General features: G+C 42.9%; 1 protein-coding gene across 1 annotated transcript in view; it reads left to right on the top strand.

Annotated features, from left to right (window-relative positions):
- The first annotated feature begins 12,764 nt into the window (after positions 1-12,764).
- Positions 12,765-20,201, top strand: part of SGO2 (shugoshin 2) — a 29,529-nt gene continuing 22,092 nt past the window's right edge. Inside the window, exons 1-2 of the mRNA XM_055398146.2 lie at positions 12,765-12,892; positions 19,740-19,874. Of these exons, the coding sequence (XP_055254121.2) occupies positions 19,742-19,874 (133 nt within the window). The 5' untranslated portion in view covers positions 12,765-12,892; positions 19,740-19,741. The remainder of the gene's footprint in view (positions 12,893-19,739; positions 19,875-20,201) is intronic.

Below are 20,201 nucleotides of genomic sequence, written 5' to 3'. Positions count from 1 at the left end.
AGGGAATAAGCATGAGATAAGCCCACCTACCCCAGATATTGATAGTATGCAGGAAAGGGAGAAGATTTGTTCAACCTGTAATTATTGAGTGCCAGCTATGAACTAGTTAACTAGCACTCAATAATTATATTGTCCGTTGTCATGTCCAGGGTGCAGTGGACCTGAACTTGGGCAAACTCCAGGAGATGGTGAGGGACAGGGAGGCCTGGCGTGCTGCAGTCCATGGGTTCACAAAGAGTCAGACATGACTGGGCGACTGAACAACAACAGAACTATGAAGTAGGCCCTGGAAGTGAAGGACTAAACAATGTCTCTGACCTAATGTCTCATGGCATTTCCATTCTAGTGCAGTTGTCAGAAGACCTTGTCTGTAAATATTTTAGGCTCTGTGGGCCATACATAACTACTCAACTTTGCTGTTGTAGTGTTAAAGCAGCCATAGATAATACATAAACGGATGAGAGTGACTGTGTTCCAGCTTTATTTATGGATACTGAAATTTGAATTTCATGTAATTTTCATGTGTCATGAAATATTCTTGAATATTTCAAAAGCCATTAAATATGTAAAAACTATTCTTAGAGTGTGGGCTACCCATGGGTCAGAATTTGCCTACTTCTGTTCAAATGGCAGAAACAGACACTAGAAGCAGAGAACTCTCATTAAAAAAAAAAAAAGATGGGACATTTTTAAAAAAGGGAATTTTAAAGGGCTCAGTGGAAGTATTTGAGAGGAATGGAAAGAGTTGGGGGCTGGCTCAGAGTAATGGACATACTGGCAGTATGGGAACAGAACCTCAGGTGACAGTGGACAACTTGAGGGTTTGGAATTACTGGGAGGATTAAGGTACACAGGGATGTGAACCATGATGAGAACAGTCCTAGTGGTCTATTAGTTCAAAGTTAAAGCCAAAATCCAGATATTTAGCAGTATTGGATGGCCTCAGTAGTTATTGAGGTCACCTTGTGGCTGCTCCCAATTCTATGGTGAATGGGCAGGTCTTACAAGGAACCCAAGCATTAGGAAAGCCTTTGGGTGACTGTTCCCTCCACCAGCTCTCCCAGAAGTAAAGGACAATCCTAGCTCTGATGCATACGAGCTTAAGGAGAAGGGAGATAGGAAGAGCCAGAGTCACAGACCTGATCAGACTTAAGACTACCCTCCTCTTCTGGCTCTTCCTGGAATGGGAAAGATAGGGACTTTTCTTGTTTGAGAAGTAAATAACTTTATGTTCATCCTTCAGGAAAAGATTCTCAAACCATAAGCAACCCTCTTCCTCCAAGCCAGGACAAAGTATTGGAAAGAGAATACGGAGTCTAGTTGCTCCTTTATTTACAAAACATGAGTGAATTGCATTGTTTTTCTTTTAAAAATTTCTGGTCAGAGGGCATGTGTGTGTGTGCTAAGTCACTTAGGTTGTGTCCGACTCTGAAACTATATGGAATGTAGCATGCCAGGCTCCTCTGTCCATGGGAGTCTCCAGGCAGGAATACTGAAGTGGGTTGCCATGCCCACCTCCAGGGGATCTTCCTGATCCAGGGATCCAACCTGCATCTCTGAAGTCTCTTGCATTGGCAGGTGGGTTCTTTACCACTAGCGTCACCACACTTCTATCAAAATAACGCTAGGGGTACAATTCCTAAGTAGCCAAGATAATAGCAGCCATTGCAGCATAAATCTGAACTCATTGTCCATAAAACTGAATACAAAATAGATAACAAAACTGCACAAAACCCATGTCATCTGCATAACTAAAAGAGAATGCCCAAACTTCAGATTATCTGGAAGTAGAAAAACGAACACCAAATCTCAGCAAGCTGTGTCCCATTCTCTTGCTGCAAACTTACACAGAAATAAGGGACAGTACAGAGAAAGTACATAGAAGAGAAGACTACTGGTGGGTGTATGATTAGTTTAAGATAACCACAAAAAGGAGAAAGTCCACTTTTGTGCTCAGATACTGGGAAAGAGCCCTGGTAAATCAAAACACTTGCATATATTTTTAAAAAGTAAAGATGGACATACTTCAAGAGGACAGTGCTGAAAACCCTTGCTTCTGGAATAGAAGGTTAAAAAAAGGAATGGAGAGGCCCCTTTTGGAATCTGGTGAAGAAGAAAAGAAGCAAAAGGAAATTTTAGGGTCAAGTAAGAAAAAAAGAGATCCAAAGCTGTGAAAATAGGCAATCGTTAGTCTGTAAGTCCATGGGTTTCCCTGGTGGCTCAGATGGTAATGAGTTCACCTGCAGTGCAGGAGACCTTGTTTTGATCCCTGGATTGGGAAGATCCTCTGAAGAGGGAATGCCAACCCACTTCAGTTTTCTTGCCTGGAGAATTCCGTGGACAGATGAGCCTGGCGGGCTACAGTCCATAGAGTTTCAAAGAGTAGGACACAACTGAGCAACTAACACTTTCACATTAGCCCATATCACTCATATACATGTGCATAGACACATATACACATAAGAACCATCCAGTAAGAAAAAACTTTCAAAAATCTTTGAAATGAATAGATGAAAACAGAGTAAATATACACAAAACTGTTACAAGAAGAAAACAGAAAACAAGACAACTTCACCTGATAAAAAGTGCTCCCTCCCCCAAAAAAAACTACCCCAAAGCAGAGAAAAAAAAAAAAAAAACTACAACAGAAACTCCAAAGAGAATTAAATATCCACCTTGAAATGCTCTCCAGTGACCTCAGCCTGCAATGGCTTGGAGCAGGACTTGGATTCCCAGCCAGAGATTGAGGCTGGGTCACGGTGGTGAGAGCACCAAATCTCAGCCACTAGACCAGTGGTTAGTGACAAGGGCCCTGGTCCTTCAGCTTTGGAGAAAAGAATTCCCACAAAGATGGAAAGTAGTGAAACAAGTACAGTATTTATTTGGAGGCAGAGTATACAGTATGTGTGGATAGACACACAGCCGGACTAAGAGGGAGAGTTGCTGAGTCGTACCCTCATGGCATCTTAAATTACTTTTATGGGGCATTTCTTCTGGGGTTTCTTTTGGCTACTCATTTTTATTTACCTGTTCACAGCCCATGTTTAGCATGTCTCAGGATCCTCCCATGTGTGTACACACATCTCTTAGCCAAGATGAATTCTACTGCAAAGGCCTGTGGGTAGAGCATCCCTTGACATCACTTCTCTTTGACTTCCAAGGGGCCTTTCTGTTCACCTGTGGTCAGGGAGGTCTCCTGACTTTGAGAATGAGAAATATGTGTTGTGTGTTGTCCTTTAACTGTGTTGTCCTTTATTTGCTTTAAGGGTGAATGTAGCAAAGTTTTCTATAACCAACTGTTATGATAAATATTTAGCTATTTATGGCTCCTGCCTTGGCTAAGAAAATTTTCATTTGGTGACCCTATTTGTTTGAGTTTATTTACATTCATTGTCTACATTTTTACTTCAGGAGAAATCTACAATCCAGTGTATTTACCTTTTCCCTCTCAAATTCTACAGTGCTTTAGTCAGCCAGCAACCTAGTTTGAAATCAGTGCTTTTTATATTTATTTCTATAACTAACTGTATCTTAAGAGGTCCTAACTTTGTATGATGGTTGACTTGATAACAGCTGAGAGTTTTAGGCACAAACTATTTCCTTTCATTGTGTTAGAGAAACTGTTTACAGAGACGGGAAAGTGTTGGTTCTTGTTTAATGTTCCTGACCTTAGTTTTTGCTAAATTAAGGCATTAAAATGTTTTAAATGTAGAGATGGCCTTTTAAGGAAACAAATGTTTTAAATAAAATAATAGTTAATAGGCTTACTTTTGTATGAATTTGAAAGCTTACAAAGCTCTTTTTCTTTCATACTCATCTGTGTCTACGACATCAGGCCTTTTATCTTTTCTTCCTGCTTCAGGGGAAGAGGCAACTCTTCAGCCCATGGTGTAGCATCCATGGAAGTCTGCTTCATCACGACCCACTTCTTTCCTGTGTCATCTGTTCTCTCTTTCTACTGACCTTTCCTTCAGCCTATACAAAGAACACAAACCATCCCTCTACCCTGGGTACCCTGGAGCTATTGTCATGTCTCTTCATCCTCAAAGAATTGTTTGCTCTCTCATCTCTGCATCCTCTGTGCTGCATCCTTACTGTTAACCTCCGAGGCTGTTTGCACTCATATCTCCGGTTGCAAAAGACAAAGTGGCTGTGTCCTCTTTGAAATGAGCTCCTCCATGAGGCCTATGTCTCCTCCTCCTCCCCCTCTCTGGCTTTCTTGTTGCCCTTTCATCTTTCCTCCCTGTGTTGATGCTCATCAGGTTTCTATCTTCTGCCCTTCTTGTGCTTACACATACTCTCCCTGCTTAACTGACTCCAACGATTTCTATAACTGATAACTGCTGCTGCTGCTGCTGCTAAGTCACTTCAGTCGTGTCCGACTCTGTACGACCCCATAAACGGCAGCCCACCAGGCTCCCCCGTCCCTGGGATTTTCCAGGCAAGAACACTGGAGTGGGTTGCCATTTCCTTCTCCAATGCATGAAAGTGAAAAGTGAAAGTGAAGTCGCTCAGGCGTGTCTGACTCTTAGCAACCCCATGGACTGCAGCCTACCAGGCTCCCCCGCCAATGGGATTTTCCAGGCTGCTGACTCCCAAATCCAGACATCTCTTCTAGGCTCCATGTTTTATACCTGTGTGTCTGCTGGACATTTCTACATGAATAGTTAAGCCAAAGGGACTTGAAAACTGCAGAATCCGTCGTTTTCCACAACTCCTATTCCTTTGCATTTGCAGTGAGGAGCAGAAGGGAGAAGGAGTATGGATAAGGAATTGTGGGGACAGAGACCCCTTGAGATCCAGGGAAATGTCTGCGTGGAGAGAACACTGGAGATGTGGGCTTCAGGGCCCCCACGTTGTTGGACAGTACATGTGAATATAAGTCTGTTGGTAAAGTTAGTGACCACAACAGCTGACGTTGCAAACCTTCCCCAAACCTCTAGTTTGTATGGTTTGGGTCTGTCCATGGGATTCTCTAGGTAAGGATACTGGAGTGGGTTGCCTTTTCCTTCTCCAGAGGATCTTCCCAACCCAGGGATCAAACCTGTGTCTCTTACATCTCCTGAATTGGCAGGCTTATTCTTTACTAGTGCCACCTGGGAAACCCCAAGTGTTAGTTGCTCAGAGTCATGTCTGACTCTTTGCGACCCCATGGACTGTAGTCTGCCAGGCTCTTCTGTCCATGGAGTTCTCCAGGCAAGAATACTGGAGTGAGTGGTCATTCCCTTCTCCAGGGGATCTTCCCAACCCAGAAATTGAATCCAGGTCTCCTGCACTGCAGGCAGATCCTTCACTGTCTGAGTCACTAGGGAAACCTTTATCACTGGAAGTCTCGAATAAAGAAATGCTTGAACCTTTTTGGAGTTTCCTGCGGAGGCACAGTATAGAGGGTGGGAAGGAGACACTGCCCTCACCGCCTCCCTCTTTCTCAATATAGTTCAGCATGTGGATTAGTGAAGTGTAGATGAAAGAGGTGCAGTGAGAGCTACTCCTAAAGGCTATGCAGCTGGACAAATGGTGGCCCAATATAACCCCTGAGTAGTTGTCCTTCCTTAGCGAAGCCTCTTTCCATGTATACACATACCCAGATCAGGAAGAAGGCTTGGTATTCCTATTCCATATTCCCTGTCCTTCCCTGGCTTTCCCTGATGGTTCAGACAGTAAAGAATCCTCCTGCAATGCAGGATACCTAGGTTTGATCCCCGGGTTTGGAAGATCCCCTTGAGAAGGGAACAGCTACCCACACCAGTAATCTGGCCTGGAGAATTCAATGGACAGAGGAGCCTAGTGGGCCACCGACCATGGGATCTCAAATACTCAGACATGACTGAACGTCTTTCACGCACTCACTCTGTTCTTGCCTAAACCAAAGAAATAGTTTAAAATCACCTCCAGCCTCTACTTATGGAAATGTATGGGAATGGATAATTTTCCTATTGTACCCATTCACCTCTACCTCTAGCATAATGCCAAAAGGGACTCCCCAAAAATGTATGCTGAAGGAAAAGGAGGCTGGCAAGCAGGTGGCCTGGTGAAATTCACATGATGGACATCATCCCTCGAAACTGAAGTGGCAGATGACAAGTCAGTTCTGCTCTTTCAGAAAGAGGCTTAGGCCAGACTGCCTGGGTTTAAATTCCAGCTGCACTACTGACTAAACTTTACAGAAGTTACTTATATATTCTGTGCCTCAGTTTCCTCAACCATAAAAAGGAAATAATAATAACTACACATGGGATCATTACGAGAATTTAAAAAGCATATAAAGGGCTTGACATAGGGCTTAGGAAATGGTAAGCACTTGATAAATGTTATCTGCTGCTGTTGTAATTATTACCTGTCCCTCACCTGGCACAGCAGGAAGTCTTTTCATTTATGAGGATAGAAATAATGATTGTAGTAAGGTAGTATCGAATATTGAAACAAATTTTTGTCATGCTTTTGGCTGCCCAGTTCAAAATGCCCTTCCTAAGTCTAGGTGGGAGGCAGAAACGGCCTGTCATTAAAAACCTGACAGTGCCAGATACAGGCTGCATGTTCAGGACTCCTGTGCAGGTAGTGTTTGTAGCCTGAGATCCAAGCTGGACCAGTCAGATACACTCAACCCAGGTCTAGCAACAGGAGCTGCTGCTGCTGCTGCTAAGTCACTTCAGTCGTGTCCGACTCTGTGCGACCCCATAGACGGTAGCCCACCAGGCTCCACCGTCTCTGGGATTCTCCAGGCAAGAACACTGGAGTGGGTTGCAACAGGAGCTAGTGAAGCAAAATGGTGGGTATAGGGAGCACTGCAATACAGTATGCCCACTTTTCTCAGAGGTAGTGGAAGCAATGGTCCCAACAGCAGCATGCAAGGCCATAGCTGGCCATGCAGGATCAGCAGCATCCTCACAGGCTATGACTGTGGGTGAGTCTTGGCTGCTGCCAAGAGCCCTTGTTCCTGCCTGTTTTCCAAGCTTGTAGCTGTATCCTCTCCAGAAATGCTTTAAATAACCCAATGTCCTTTACTGCTTCTGTCAGCTTAGGTTAATTTTTCAACCAGCCAGACTGATAAAGATTATCAGATCAGATAGCTTAATAACATGCAAATATATTATTTCTACCTTTATTGACATTGATTTGCAGTGTGCTCCTCTTGAGGGACTGTTTTTCTTGGATGATTTTTGTTTCAGTAATGCTGAGATGTTTAGGAGGATTTTTCATTGTTGTTGTTTGGTAGGAAGCTTTCCTCTTCTCCCTTTCCCTCTGTCTTCTTTTTTGGTGTGTGTGGGGTGGAGGGCGGGGGGGGGGGTTCAGTATGATCAAATTCTAATGGACTGGAATCTACTCTTAGGAAGAGAAAAGCAGGCAATTAATGAGTATAAAAATTGAAATAGAGGGAGAGAAGCAAAATCAGTGCCCTCTGCAGAAGAGTATCACAACACAACTGTGAGCTCATTTAACTGTTTTATTTTATGGATAGGAACTTGCAACAAAGAACCCAAAGATAATGTGTGTTCATGATACAACTGACTGTATCTTCACACTCCTAGTCCAGGGCTGTAGGGTTCTACCTACTTTTCTCCATCCAAGAGGCAAATGACCTAAAAGCAAGGTGAAAGTGAAAGTGTTAGTTGCTCAGTCATATCCGACTCTTTGTGACCCCACGGACTGTACTGTCCATGGAATTCTCCAGGTAAGAATACTGGAGTGGGTTCCATTTCTTTCTCCAGAGGATCTTCCAAACCAAGGGAGCAAACCCGGATCTCCCACATTACATGCAGATTCTTTACCATCTGAGCCACCAGTTCAGTTCAGTTCAGTTCAGTCGCTCAGTCGTGTCCGACTCTTTGCGACCCCATGAATCACAGCACGCCAGGCCTCCCTGTCCATCACCAACTCCCGGAGTTCACTCAAACTCATGTCCACAGAGTCGGTGATGCCATCCAGCCATCTCATTCTCTGTCGTCCCCTTCTCCTCCTGCCCCCAACCTTTCCCAGCATCAGAGTCTTTTCCAGTGAGTCAGCCCATCGCATGAGGTGGCCAAAGTATTGCAGTTTCAGCTTTAGCATCAGTCCTTCCAATGAACACCCAGGATTGATCTAAGCTGAGATCAGATTAAATTCAACCCTTTCAATTACACTTTTTGATGTTATGGTTGTGTATGATAAGATTTTGGGCTTCCCAGGTGGTGCTAGTGATAAAGAACCTGCCTGCCAATGCAGAAGATGGGAGATATGAATTCGATCCCTGGGTCAGGAAGATCCCCTGGAGGAGGGCATGACAACCCACTCCACTATTCTTTCCTGGAGAATCCCTTGGACAGAGGAGCTTGGCAAGCTACTCACAAAGAGTTGGACACAACTGAAGTGATTTAGCATACACACACATAAGAATTTACATTTTCAAGAGCTTTTTATAGTTTACAAAGTGTTTGGTTCATTATGTTCTCTGAACTCTAAAATAAGGTACCTATAACATATATTAAGCTTTTAATATGTCAAGCATTTTGGACTCTTTTGTTGACTGTGAGGGCTACTCCATTTCTTCTAAGGGATTCTTGCTCACAGTAGTAGATATAATGTTCATCTGAATTAAACTCATCCATTCTAGTCCATTTTAGTTCACTTATTCCTAAAATGTCAATGTTCATTCTTGCCATCTCCTGATTGACCACTTCCAGTTTACCCTGATTCATGGACCTAACACTCCAGGTTCCTATGCAATATTGTTCTTTCCAGTACTGCACATTACTTCCATCGCCAGTCACATCCACAACTGGGTGTTGTTTTTGCTTTGGCTCTGTCTCTTCATTCTTTCTGGTGTTATTTCTCCACTGATCTCCAGTAGCATACTGGGTACCTTCTGACCTGGGGAGTTCATCTTTCAGTGTCCTATCTTTTTGCCTTTTCATACTGTTCATAGTGTTCTCAAGGCAAGAATACTGAAGTGGTTTGCCATTGCTTTCTCCAGTGAACCGCGTTTTATCAGAACGCTCCACCGTGACCCATCTATCTTGGGTAGCCCTACATGACATGGCTCATAGTTTCATTGAGTTAGACAAAACTGTGATCCATATGATCAGTTTGGTTAGTTTTCTGTGATTGTGGTTTTCATTCTGTCTTCCCTCTGCTGGATAAGGATAAGGAGCTTGGAAGCTTCCTGATGGGAGAAACTGGCTGTGAGAGAATCTGGGTCTTATTCTGATGGGTGGGGCCATGGGCAGTGGAATCTGGGTCTTGTTCTGATGGGCAGGGTCAGAGAATGATCTCTGTTCCTTTCCAAGGCAAACCATACAATATCACAGTAATCTAAGTCTAGGCCCCAACCACTAATGCTGAAGAAGCTGAAGTTGAATGATTCTGTGGTGACCTACAAGACCTTCTAGAACTAACACCAAAAAAAGATGTCCTTTTAATCATAGGGGACTGGAATGCAAAAGTAGGAAGTCAAGAAACACCTGGAATAACAGGCAAATTTGGCCTTGGAGTACAAAATGAAGCAGGGTAAAGGCTAACTGAATTTTGCCATGAGAATGCACTGGTCATAACAAGCACCCTATTCCAACAACACAAGAGAAGACTCTACACAGGGACATCACCAGATGGTCAATCCCAAAATCAGATTGATTATATTCTTTGCAGCCAAAGATGGAGAAGCTCTATACAGTCAGCAAAAACAAGACCAGGAGCTGACTGTGGCTCAGATCATGAACTCCTTATTGCCAAATTCAGACTTAAATTGAAGAAAGTAGGGAACACCACTAGACCATTCAGGTATGACCTAAATCAAATCCCTTACAATTATACAGTGGAAGTGACAAATCAATTCAAGGGATTAGATCTGATAGAGTGACTGAAGAACTATGGATGGAGGTTCGTGACACTGCACAGAAGGTGGTGATCAAAACCACCCTCAAGAAATAGAAATGCAAAAAGGCAAAATAGTTGTCTGAGGAGGCCTTACAAATAGCTGAGAAAAGAAGTGAAAGGCAAAGGAGAAAAGAAAAGATATACCCATCTGAATGCAGAGTTCCAAAGAATAGCAAGGAGAGATAAGAAAGCCTTCCTAAGTGATCAACACAAAGAAATAGAGGAAAACAATAGAATGGGAAAGCCTAGGGATCTCTTCAAGAAAATTAGAGATACCAAGGGAACTTTTCAAGAAAAGTTGGGCACAGTAAAGGACAGAAACGGTATGGGCCTAACAGAAGCAGAAAATACTAAGAAGAGGTAACAAGAATACACAGAAGAACTATACAAAAGACATTTTAATGACCCAGATAACCATGATGGTGTGATCACTCACCTAGAGCCAGACATCCTGGAATGCAAAGTCAAATGGGCCTTAGGAAGCATCACTACAAACAAAGCTAGTCGAAGTGATGGAATTCCAGCTGAGCTATTTCAAATCTTAAAAGATGATGGTGTGAAAGTTTTGCACTCAATATGCCAGCAAATTTGGAAAACTCAGAAGTGGCCACAGGACTGAAAAAGGTCAGTTTTCATTCCAATCCCAAAGAAAGGCAATGCCAAAGAATGTTCAAACTACCACACAATTGCACTCATCTCACAGGCTAGCGAAGTAATCCTCAAAATTCTCCAAGCTAGGCTTCAACAGTACTACTCGGTTCTAGTTCTGGAACCGAGAACTTCCAGATGTTCAATCAAGCTGGATTTAGAAAAGGCAGAGGAACCAGAGATCAAATTGCCAATATCTGTTGGATCATCAAGAAAGCAAGAGGGTTCCAGAAAAACATCTATTTCTGCCTTATTGACCACACCAAAGCCTTTGACTGTGTGGATCACAACAGACTGTGGAAAATTCTGAAAGAGATGGGAATACCAGACCACCTTACCTGCCTCCTGAGAAATGTGTAAGCTGGTCAAGAAACAACAGTTAGAACCAGACATGGAACAACAACTGGTTCAAATTGTGAAAGGAATACGTCAAGGCTGTATATTGTCACCCTGCTTATTTAACTTATAAGCAAAGTACATCATGCTAAATGCCGGACTATGAAGCACAAGCTGGAATCTAGATTGCATAGAGAAGTATCAATAACCTCAGATATGCAGATGACACCACCCTTACAGCAGAAAGCAAAGTGGAACTAAAGAGCCTTTTGATGAAAGTGAAAGAGGAGAGGGAAAAAGCTGGCTTAGTTCAAAAAGCTAAGATCATGCCATCTGGTCCCATCACTTCATGGCAAATAGGTGAGCAAACAATGGAAACAGTGAGAGACTTTATTTTCTTGGCCTCCAAAATCACTGCAGATGGTGACTGCAGCCATGAAACCAAAAGATGCTTGCTCCTTGAAAGAAAATCTATGACAAAGCTAGACAGCATGTTAAAAGCAGAGATACTACTTTACCAACTAAGGTCCGTCTAGTCAAAGCTATGGTTTTTCCAGTAGTTATGTATGGATGTGAGAGTAGGATTGAAGAATTGATGCTTTTGAACTGTGGTGTTGGAAAAGACTCCTGAGAGTCCTTTGAACTGCAAGGAGATCAAACCAGTTGATCCTAAAGGAAATCAGTCCTGAATATTCATTGGAAGGACTGATGCTGAAGCTTCAATTCTTTGGCCACATAATGAGAAGATCTGACTCATTAGAAAACACCCTAATGCTGGGAAAGCTTGAAGGCAGGAGGAGAGGAGGACAACAGAGGATGAGATGGCATGAATTTGAGCAAGCTCTGGGAGTTGGTGATGGACAAGGAAGCCTGGCGTGCTGCAGTCCGTTGGGTCACAAAGAGTCGGGCATGACTGAGCGACTGAATTGAACTGACTTGAATTTGTCAAGCTGAGTACACAAGACATAGTGCTAGTTAACCTCTAGATAATCAATTTCATTTTAAACCATTATTGTTGGAGTTTTTACTATAGTATACACTGTAATTTTAGCAGGTGGCCAACCAGTAAATACTTTCCTGCTTACAGAAGACTCAGCTAGGTATCTTTGGAGACTGATTTTGAAATACATTAAAGATCTAATTCAAAACTATTGTTTGCATTATTTATCTAGATTCTACAAAGTAAAATGAAAAGTTGTGAGTCTCAAAGGTTTCCAAATGAACAAAATATTGACATGGCTATAAAGTTGACTACATCACTGTATAATTAACTAGTAAAATCTAGATTTAACCAACTATTTTCATTTTTAAACTAATACAATACAAAGAGAAAGTTTTGTTCTCTGTATAGTTTTTCCAGATTATGAAAGTCACTTGTGAAAGAAAACTAAGCTAATTCACCTGGAACATAAAGTGAATAATACCCATTCCTGTGTCGTTGTGAATAACGGAAAATGCCATTCTTGCATATTTAGCTAAAACAAACATAAGACCTAAGTATTAATGAGATCTAGCATTTCAAATTTCTTTGCCGCATTCCCCTCGAAAAGTTAAAAGAAAAAATGGAGAGGGCTTTTAAGGGGAAACTAAATAACCCTGCTGGCGTCATCCTGCAAAGATGCAGAAGAACTGGTAAAATGTGGGCAGGCAGTTTTACAGTAGCGTCAGAAACAACGAAAACTTTCCAACAGGCTTCAGGTGGCTGCCAAGCCTTTTAAACATCTGATTGAAAAACGTAGTTTTGTCAAAGGGGAGTTTCCTTTTTCTTAAACGCATTAGGAGACAGCGAACAGTACCATCTCAGCGTCTAAGGAAGCTCTTTGCACCCATGCTGGGTGGGCTCTGGCTTGACTGGCCACGCCCCCTTCAGTGGCCCACGTCGAGGTCCCACCCCTTTCACGTCCCACTTCCTGGTAACCAAGCTGCTTTGCGCCTCCTTCTCAGGACCTGATTGGCTGGTGCGGCGAACGCTAACGGTCACGGAGTTTAAACCCAAACCCTGGCCGCGAACGCCGGTCTCTGGGAGCAGGGTGCTGGTTCCCCCGACCCTGAAAAAGCGGTAAGTCAGTGACCTATGGTATTTGATGTGGGTCCCCCGTCTGGCGGTATCCATGCCTTTCCCGAGCCGAACCACTGTGCGCTGCCTTCCGAGGTCTCTGGTCAGCCGAGCCGCCCGCGGCCCACGGCCCCGCCCACTCCGGTCTCCGCATCCGAGATTTCAGCTCGGTCACCGAGGGGCTCTTGGGAAAGGCGCTGGGTCCTATCTGAGTCGCTGCCTCTTGTCCTGGGGATTTGAGCGCTCGGTTCTGTGAGGAGATGAGCCGCCAGGCCAGCTCCTGGCAGGAAGGGGTTTCTGTCCTTATGACTACTCTACTGCTTTTAGAACAATATTTGGTTCACTGTGAGCTCTCAGTAAATAGGCTGAATGACTGTTAAGAGACCGCTTACCCAGGTTCTCGGAGGAGCCCTCTCCTTTGGAGCGCTCGTTTAGAAGGGAGGCTGACTGAAGGCGAAGGGGTGATAGAAGACTGGGAAGAGCTTAGAACTTGAACCGGGTAGGGTCTTGACGTACAGGTAGGATTTCGCTAGGCAGTATGGACTGATTTTTCTACATGAGGAATTCAACTCAGGAGAATTGGGTGTGGAACCGAGTAGCTCTGCTTTAAAGATAGCCGAGATGCTAGCCAGAGTAATAATACATAGGTAATGTTAGTGAGAGCTGTGTGCTATGTCCAATACTAGGCACTGTATATGCATTGGCTTATTAAGTGCCTACAGTGAGATGCCCTTATTTATATATTTTTTAATAATGGTCTAAATCTGGAAATAGAGTCTTGGGGATACTAGGATCACATAGCTATGAAATATTAGCACTGGGGCTCTAAATGTCAGAACTGGAAACCGTCTAACCACTATTTATAATAAAGTCGGTGCTCCATCCTGGTTCTGAATCTGCTCATTCAACCAACTGAATCAGTGATGGGGAAAATTCCAGAAAGTTCCTAAAAGCAAAGTTTGATTTTGCCAGTTGTTGAGCAGCTATTTCACTTCAGTTCAGTCGTTCAGTGGTGTCCCATTCTTGGCGACCCCATGGAGTGCAGCACACCAGGCTTTACTATCCATCACCAGCTCCCGGAACTTGCTCAAACTCATGTCTATCTAGTCGGTGATGCCATCCAACCATCTCATCCTCTGTAGTCCCCTTCTCCTCATGACTTCAGTCTTTCACAGCTTCAGGGTCTTTTCCAAGGAGTCAGTTCTTTGCATCAGGAGGCCAAAGTATTGGATCTTCAGCTTCAGCATCAGTCCTTCCAATGAATAGGACTGATTTCCTTTAGGATTGACTGGTTTGATCGCCTTGCAGTCCATGGGACTTCTCCAACACCACAGTTCAAAAGCACTAATTCTTTGGCGCTCGGCTTTCTTTAATAGTCCAACTCTCACATCCATACATGACTACTGGAAAAACCATAGCTTTGACTAGACGGATCTTTGTCAGCCAAGTAACGTCTCTATTTTATAATATGCTGTCTAGGTTGGTCATAGTTTTTCTTCCAAGGAGCAAGCGTCTTTTAATTTCATGGCTGCAGTCACCATCTGCAGTGATTTTGGAGCCCAAAAATAGTCTCTCACAGTTTCCATTGTTTCCCCATCTATTTGCCTTGAAGTGATACGACTGGATGCCATGATCTTAGTTTTTTAAATGTTGAGTTTTAAACTAACTTTTAAACTCTCCTCTTTCACTTTCATCAAGAGGCTCTTTAGTTCTTTGCTCTCTGCCATAAGGAGGGTGTTCTCTGCATCAATTGAGGTTATTGCTGTTTCTCCTGGCAGTCTTGATTCCAGCTTGTGCTTCATCCAGCCCAGCATTTCTCATGATGTACTCTGCATATAAGTTAAATAAGCAGGGTGACAATATACAGCCTTGACGTACTCCTTTCCCAATTTGGAACCAATCTGTTGTTCCATGTCCAATTCTAACTGTTGCTTCTTGACCTGCATACAGGTTTCTCAAGAGGCAGGTCAGGTGGTCTGGTATTCCCATCTCTTTCAGAATTTTCCACAGTCTGTTGTGATCCACACAGTCAAAGGCTTTGGTGTGGTCAATAAGGCAGAAATAGATGTTTTTCTGGAACTCTCTTGCTTTTTTGATGATCCAGCAGATGTTGTCAGTTTGATCTCTGGTTCCTCTGCCTTTTCTAAATCCAGCTTGAACATCTGGAAGTTCTCGGTTCATGTACTGTTGAAGCCTAGCTTGGAAAATTGTGAGTGTTACTTTGCTAGCCTGTGAGATGAGTGCAATTGTGTGGTAGCTTGAGCATTCTTTGGCATTGCCTTTCTTTGGGATTAAAATGAAAACACCTTTTTCAGTCCTGTGGCAACTGCTGAGTTTTCCAACTTTGCTGGCATATTGAGTGCAAAACTTTCACAGCATCGTCTTTTAGGATTTGAAAAAACTCAGCTGGAATTCCATCACTTCGACTAGCTTTGTTCGTAGCGATGCTTCCTAAGGCCCACTTGACTTCTCACTCCAGGATGTCTGGTTCTAGGTGACTGATCACACCATCGTGATTATCTGGGTCATAAAGATCTTTTTTTGTATAGTTCTTCTGTGTATTCTTGTTACCACTTCTTAGTATCTTCTGCTTCTGTTAGGCCCATACCGTTTCTGTCCTTTACTGTGCCCAACTTTGCATAAAATGTTCCCTTGGTATCTCTAATTTTCTTGAAGAGATCCCTAGGCTTTCCCATTCTATTGTTTTCCTCTATTTCTTTATGTCGATCACTTAGGAAGGCTTTCTTATCTCTCCTTGCTATTCTTTGGAACTCTGCATTCAGATGGGTATATCTTTCCTTTTCTCCTTTGCCTTTCGCTTCTTTTCTTTTCTCAGCTATTTGTAAGACCTCCTCAGACAGCTATTTTGCCTTTTTGCATTTCTTTTTCTTGGGGATGGTCTCAATCACTGCCTCCTGTACAATATCACAAACCTCTGTCCATAGTTCTTCAGTCACTCTATCAGATCTAATCCCTTGAATCAATTTGTCACTTCCACTGTATAATCGTAAGGGATTTGATTTAGATCATACCTGAATGGTCTAGTGGTGTTCCCTTCTTTCTTCAATTTAAGTCTGAATTAGGCAATAAGGAGTTCATGACCTGAGCCACAGTCAGCTCCCAGTCTTGTTTTTGCTGATTGTATAGAGCTTCTCCATCTTTGGCTGCAAAGAATATAATCAGTCTGATTTCAGTGTTGACCATCTGGTGATGTCCATGTGTAGAGTCTTCTCTTGTGTTGTTGTTTGCTATAACCAGTGTGTTCTCTTGGCAAAACCCTATTAGCCTTTGCCCTGCTTCATTCTGTACTCCAAGGCCAAATTTGCCTATTACTCCAGGTATCTCTTGACTTTCTACTTGCATTCCAGTCCCCTATAATGAAGAGGACATCTTTTTTGGGAGTTAGTTCTAGAAGATCTTGTAGGTCATCACAGAATCATTCAACTTCAGCTTCTTCAGCATTACTGGTTGGGGCATAGACTTAGATTACTTGATATTGAATGGTTTGCCTTGGAAACGAACAGAGATCATTCTGTCATTTTTGAGATTGCATCCAGGGACTGCATTTTGTACTGTTTTGTTGACTGTGAGGGCTACTCCATTTCTTCTAAGGGATTCTTGCCCACAGTGGTAGATATAATGGTCATCTGAGTTAAATTCACCCATTCCAGTCCATTTTAGTTCACTGATTCCTAAAATGTCAACGTTTACTCCTGCCATCTCCTGTTTGACCACTTCCAATTTGCCTTGATTCATGTACCTAACATTCCAGGTTCCTATGCAGTATTGCTCTTTACAGCATCAGACCTAGCTTCTGTCACCAGTCACATCCACAACTGGGTATTGTTTATTTTTGGCTCCATCCCTTCATTCTTCTGGAGTTATTTCTCCACTGACGTCCAGTAGCATATTGGGCACCTACTCACCTGGGGAGTTCATCTTTCAGTGTCCTATCTTTTTGCCTTTTCATACTATTCATGGGGTTCTCAAGGCAGGAATACTGAAGTGGTTTGCCATTGCTTTCTCCAGTGGACCGTGTTTTATCAGAACTCTCCACCGTGACCCGTCCATCTTGGGTGGCCCTACATGGCATGGCTAACAGTTCATTGAATTAGACAAGCTGTGATGCATGTGATCAGATTGTTTAGTTTTCTGTGATTGTGGTTTTCATTCTGTCTGCCCTCTGATGGAGAAGGATGAGAGGCTTATGGCAGCTTTCTGATGGGAGAGACTGACTGATGGGGAAACTGGGTCTTGTTCTAATGTTTTGGGGCCATTCTCAGTAAATCTTTAATCCAGTTTTCAATTGATGGACTGGGCTGTGTTCCCTCCCTGTTATTTGACCTGAGGCCAAACTATGGTGGAGGTAATGAAGATAATGTTGACCTCCTTCAAAAGGTCCCATGAAGTCACTGCTGCACTCAGTGCCCCCAACCCTGCAGCAGGCCACAGCCAACCCACGCCTCCGCTGGAGACTCCTGGACACTCATGGGCAATCTGGGTCAGTCTCTTGTGAGGTCACTGCCCCTTTCTCCTGGGTCCTGGTGCTCACAAGATTTTGTTTGTGCCCTCCAAGAGTCTGTTTCCCCAGTCCTGTGTAAGTTCTGGTGGCTCTGTGGTGGGCTTAATGGTGACCTCCTGCAAGAGGGCTTATGCCACACCCAGGTCTGCTGCACCCAGAGCCCCTGCCCCCACAGCAGGCCACTGCTGACCCGCACCTCCTCAGGAGACACCCACACACAGGTCTGTCTCAGTCTCTATGGGGCCTCTGGGTCCTGGTGCGCACAAGGTTTGAGCCCTCTGAGCGTCTCTGGCAGGTATGGGGTTTGATTCTAAATGCGATTTCACCCCTCCTACCGTCTTGCTGGGGCTTCTCCTTTGCCCTTGGACGTGGAGTGGCACTGGAGCGGCAGCTGCACTGGTGCTGGAGCAACTCTGAGGAGATACCCCATGTCCAAGGGCAAAGGAGCAACTATTTACATAGTATTTATATTGCAGTTACTACAATTTACAGTGTATTAGGTATTATACATAATATAAAGATAATACAAACTATACAGAAGGATTAATGTAGGTCATATGTAAATACTTTGCCATTTTATATAAGGAACTTGAGCATTATGGATTTTGGTATCTGTGGAGTCCTGGAATAAGTACCCTGCAGGTACCAAGGAATGACTGTACCTCAATCTCTGTGTGGTTAGTCACCTTAGAATGGGTACTTCAATACTGAAGACCTGAAGCTGAAGAATACCAGGCATATACCAGTAGCAGTTAGATCTTGGTGGCCACTGTGGCTTGAGAAGAATGGACAAGGGGGAGAAAAAGAGGAATTTAAGTTATAGAAATGGGAAGAAGAGTAGATGGTGGAGAGTTTTAGATTCTATAGGTTAATAAACTGTAGTTAGGGCAGGAGTGGAAGTAGGTTTGAAAAGAAGCTATTGAAATAATTCAGTTAGTACCTGAGTCTAGGTTGATAGCAGTGGAGACACTTAAAAGTAGTTAAGAGTCTAAATGAATTGTGAAGGTCGACTGGGATATGGGGGATTTTTGACCAAAGCAACTGGAAGGACAGGGTTGAAATGGGTAAGGCTCTTGAGTGGAGCAGGCTTGGGCAGGCCAAGTTTGATATGCTGTTTTAGTTATCCAAGTGGAGTTGTGGGGTAGATAATGATATGAATCCAGGGAAGTTCAGGAAAGAGTTCCAGACAAAGGATGTAAATTTTGAAGTTCTTTACATTTAGGTGGTATTTTAAACCATGACTATGAATTCACTGGAAGAGTAAGGGTAGATAAAAGAAGAGAACCTATTATAACTTGCTGCTAAGTCACTTCAGTTGTGTCCGACTCTGTGTGACCCCATAGACGGCAGCCCACCAGGCTACCCCGCATCCCTGGGATTCTCCAGGCAAGAACACTGGAGTGGGTTGCCATTTCCTTCTCCAACATTATAGCTTAGGAATCTATAAAAGAGACTAAGAAGAAGCAGCTAGTTAGCTAGAGGGAAAAAAATAACAGGAGTTTGTGGTGTTCTGGTAGCCAACAAAATATCATTTTTGAGGAGGAAGGATAAATTAACCACATTTAATGCTGCTGTTAAATCAAATTAGATGAGGATTGAGAACTGACCATTAGGTTAGCAATATGAAGGTCATTAGAAACCTTGACAAAAGTCATTTTGTTGGAATAGAGTGAAAGCCTGAGTGAAGTAGAGTTACAGAGAAGATTGGAAATTGACTATAGATACTTTTTTTTTTAAAGGAGTTTTGCTGTAAAGGCTGCAGAAAATGGAATGCATATCTGAGGATGAAGTGGGAATAGTCCCCATAGGTTTAGGTATATCTCTTCTGTTCATAACTCTAAGGTTACACTTCTTACTTTGCGTCACAGTATAGTCTGTGCCCACATTCTGTAACTCTGCATTCCTGTGCAGCCTGATCCTGTTTTCTGTACCCAGTGCCTAGCTTAGCTCCTGGCAGGCAGACATAATGATATAGGTTTGAGTGAAAAAACAAAGTCATATACTTTTTTAGGATTCTACTTTTAAACCATTTTTGATTACATTCATACTTTCAGATTTTATATGAAGGGTTCTGCAAATACTTATGCATGGCAACCCACTCCAGTACTCTTGCCTGGAAAATCCAGTACTTGCCTGGAGAGAGGATTGTGGTAGGCTACAGTCCATGGGGTCGCAAAGAGTTGGACATGACAGAGCAACTTCACTTTCACTTTATGTACAAAGCATATTATTTAAGTCATAATTTACTTCTTAGAGTGTATTTATCAGATGCCCTTTTTCCCTTTATTAATTAATACTATGATTTTCTGCTTTCTTTTTTTACTTCAGTGATGGAGTACCCAGCAATGGAAAGTAGTTCACTTTTTACCTCAGGAATTAAGAAACATGTGAAAGATAGAAGAATTTCAAAGACTACTAAGTTGAATGTTTCTCTTGCTTCAAAAATAAAAACAAAAATAATAAGTAAGTGTCATTTGTCTTAAAGTATACTCATACTTTTACTCTTTTCTGGAGAATTGATATAGTATTTGGTACTTTATCAAGTATAGAAAATGACTATTTTATTAAATGATGCCATCTCTATTCAATCCTTCCTGTCTCTTTCAACTCCTTTTATTTAGGGGTGCTTATGATGATTTACTGTCAGTCATGACAGCTGAATTTTCAGCAGTGAGGCTGGGGGACGGGTGGCCCAAGGCAGTTACCTCCTACACTGCAAAGAAAATACCAAAGTGACATTTCTGAAAAAGAACTTGAAAAAAGTGATGGATTTTCCTTCTGATATGTTGT

This window comes from Moschus berezovskii, chromosome 2 (genome assembly GCF_049115385.1).
Source record: "Moschus berezovskii isolate FMDL1 chromosome 2, NW_MosBer_1.0, whole genome shotgun sequence".
NCBI classification, from domain to species: Eukaryota; Metazoa; Chordata; class Mammalia; order Artiodactyla; family Moschidae; genus Moschus; species Moschus berezovskii.
The sequence above is the reverse complement of the archived record's forward strand: the minus strand, read 5'-3'. Positions and strand labels throughout refer to the sequence as shown.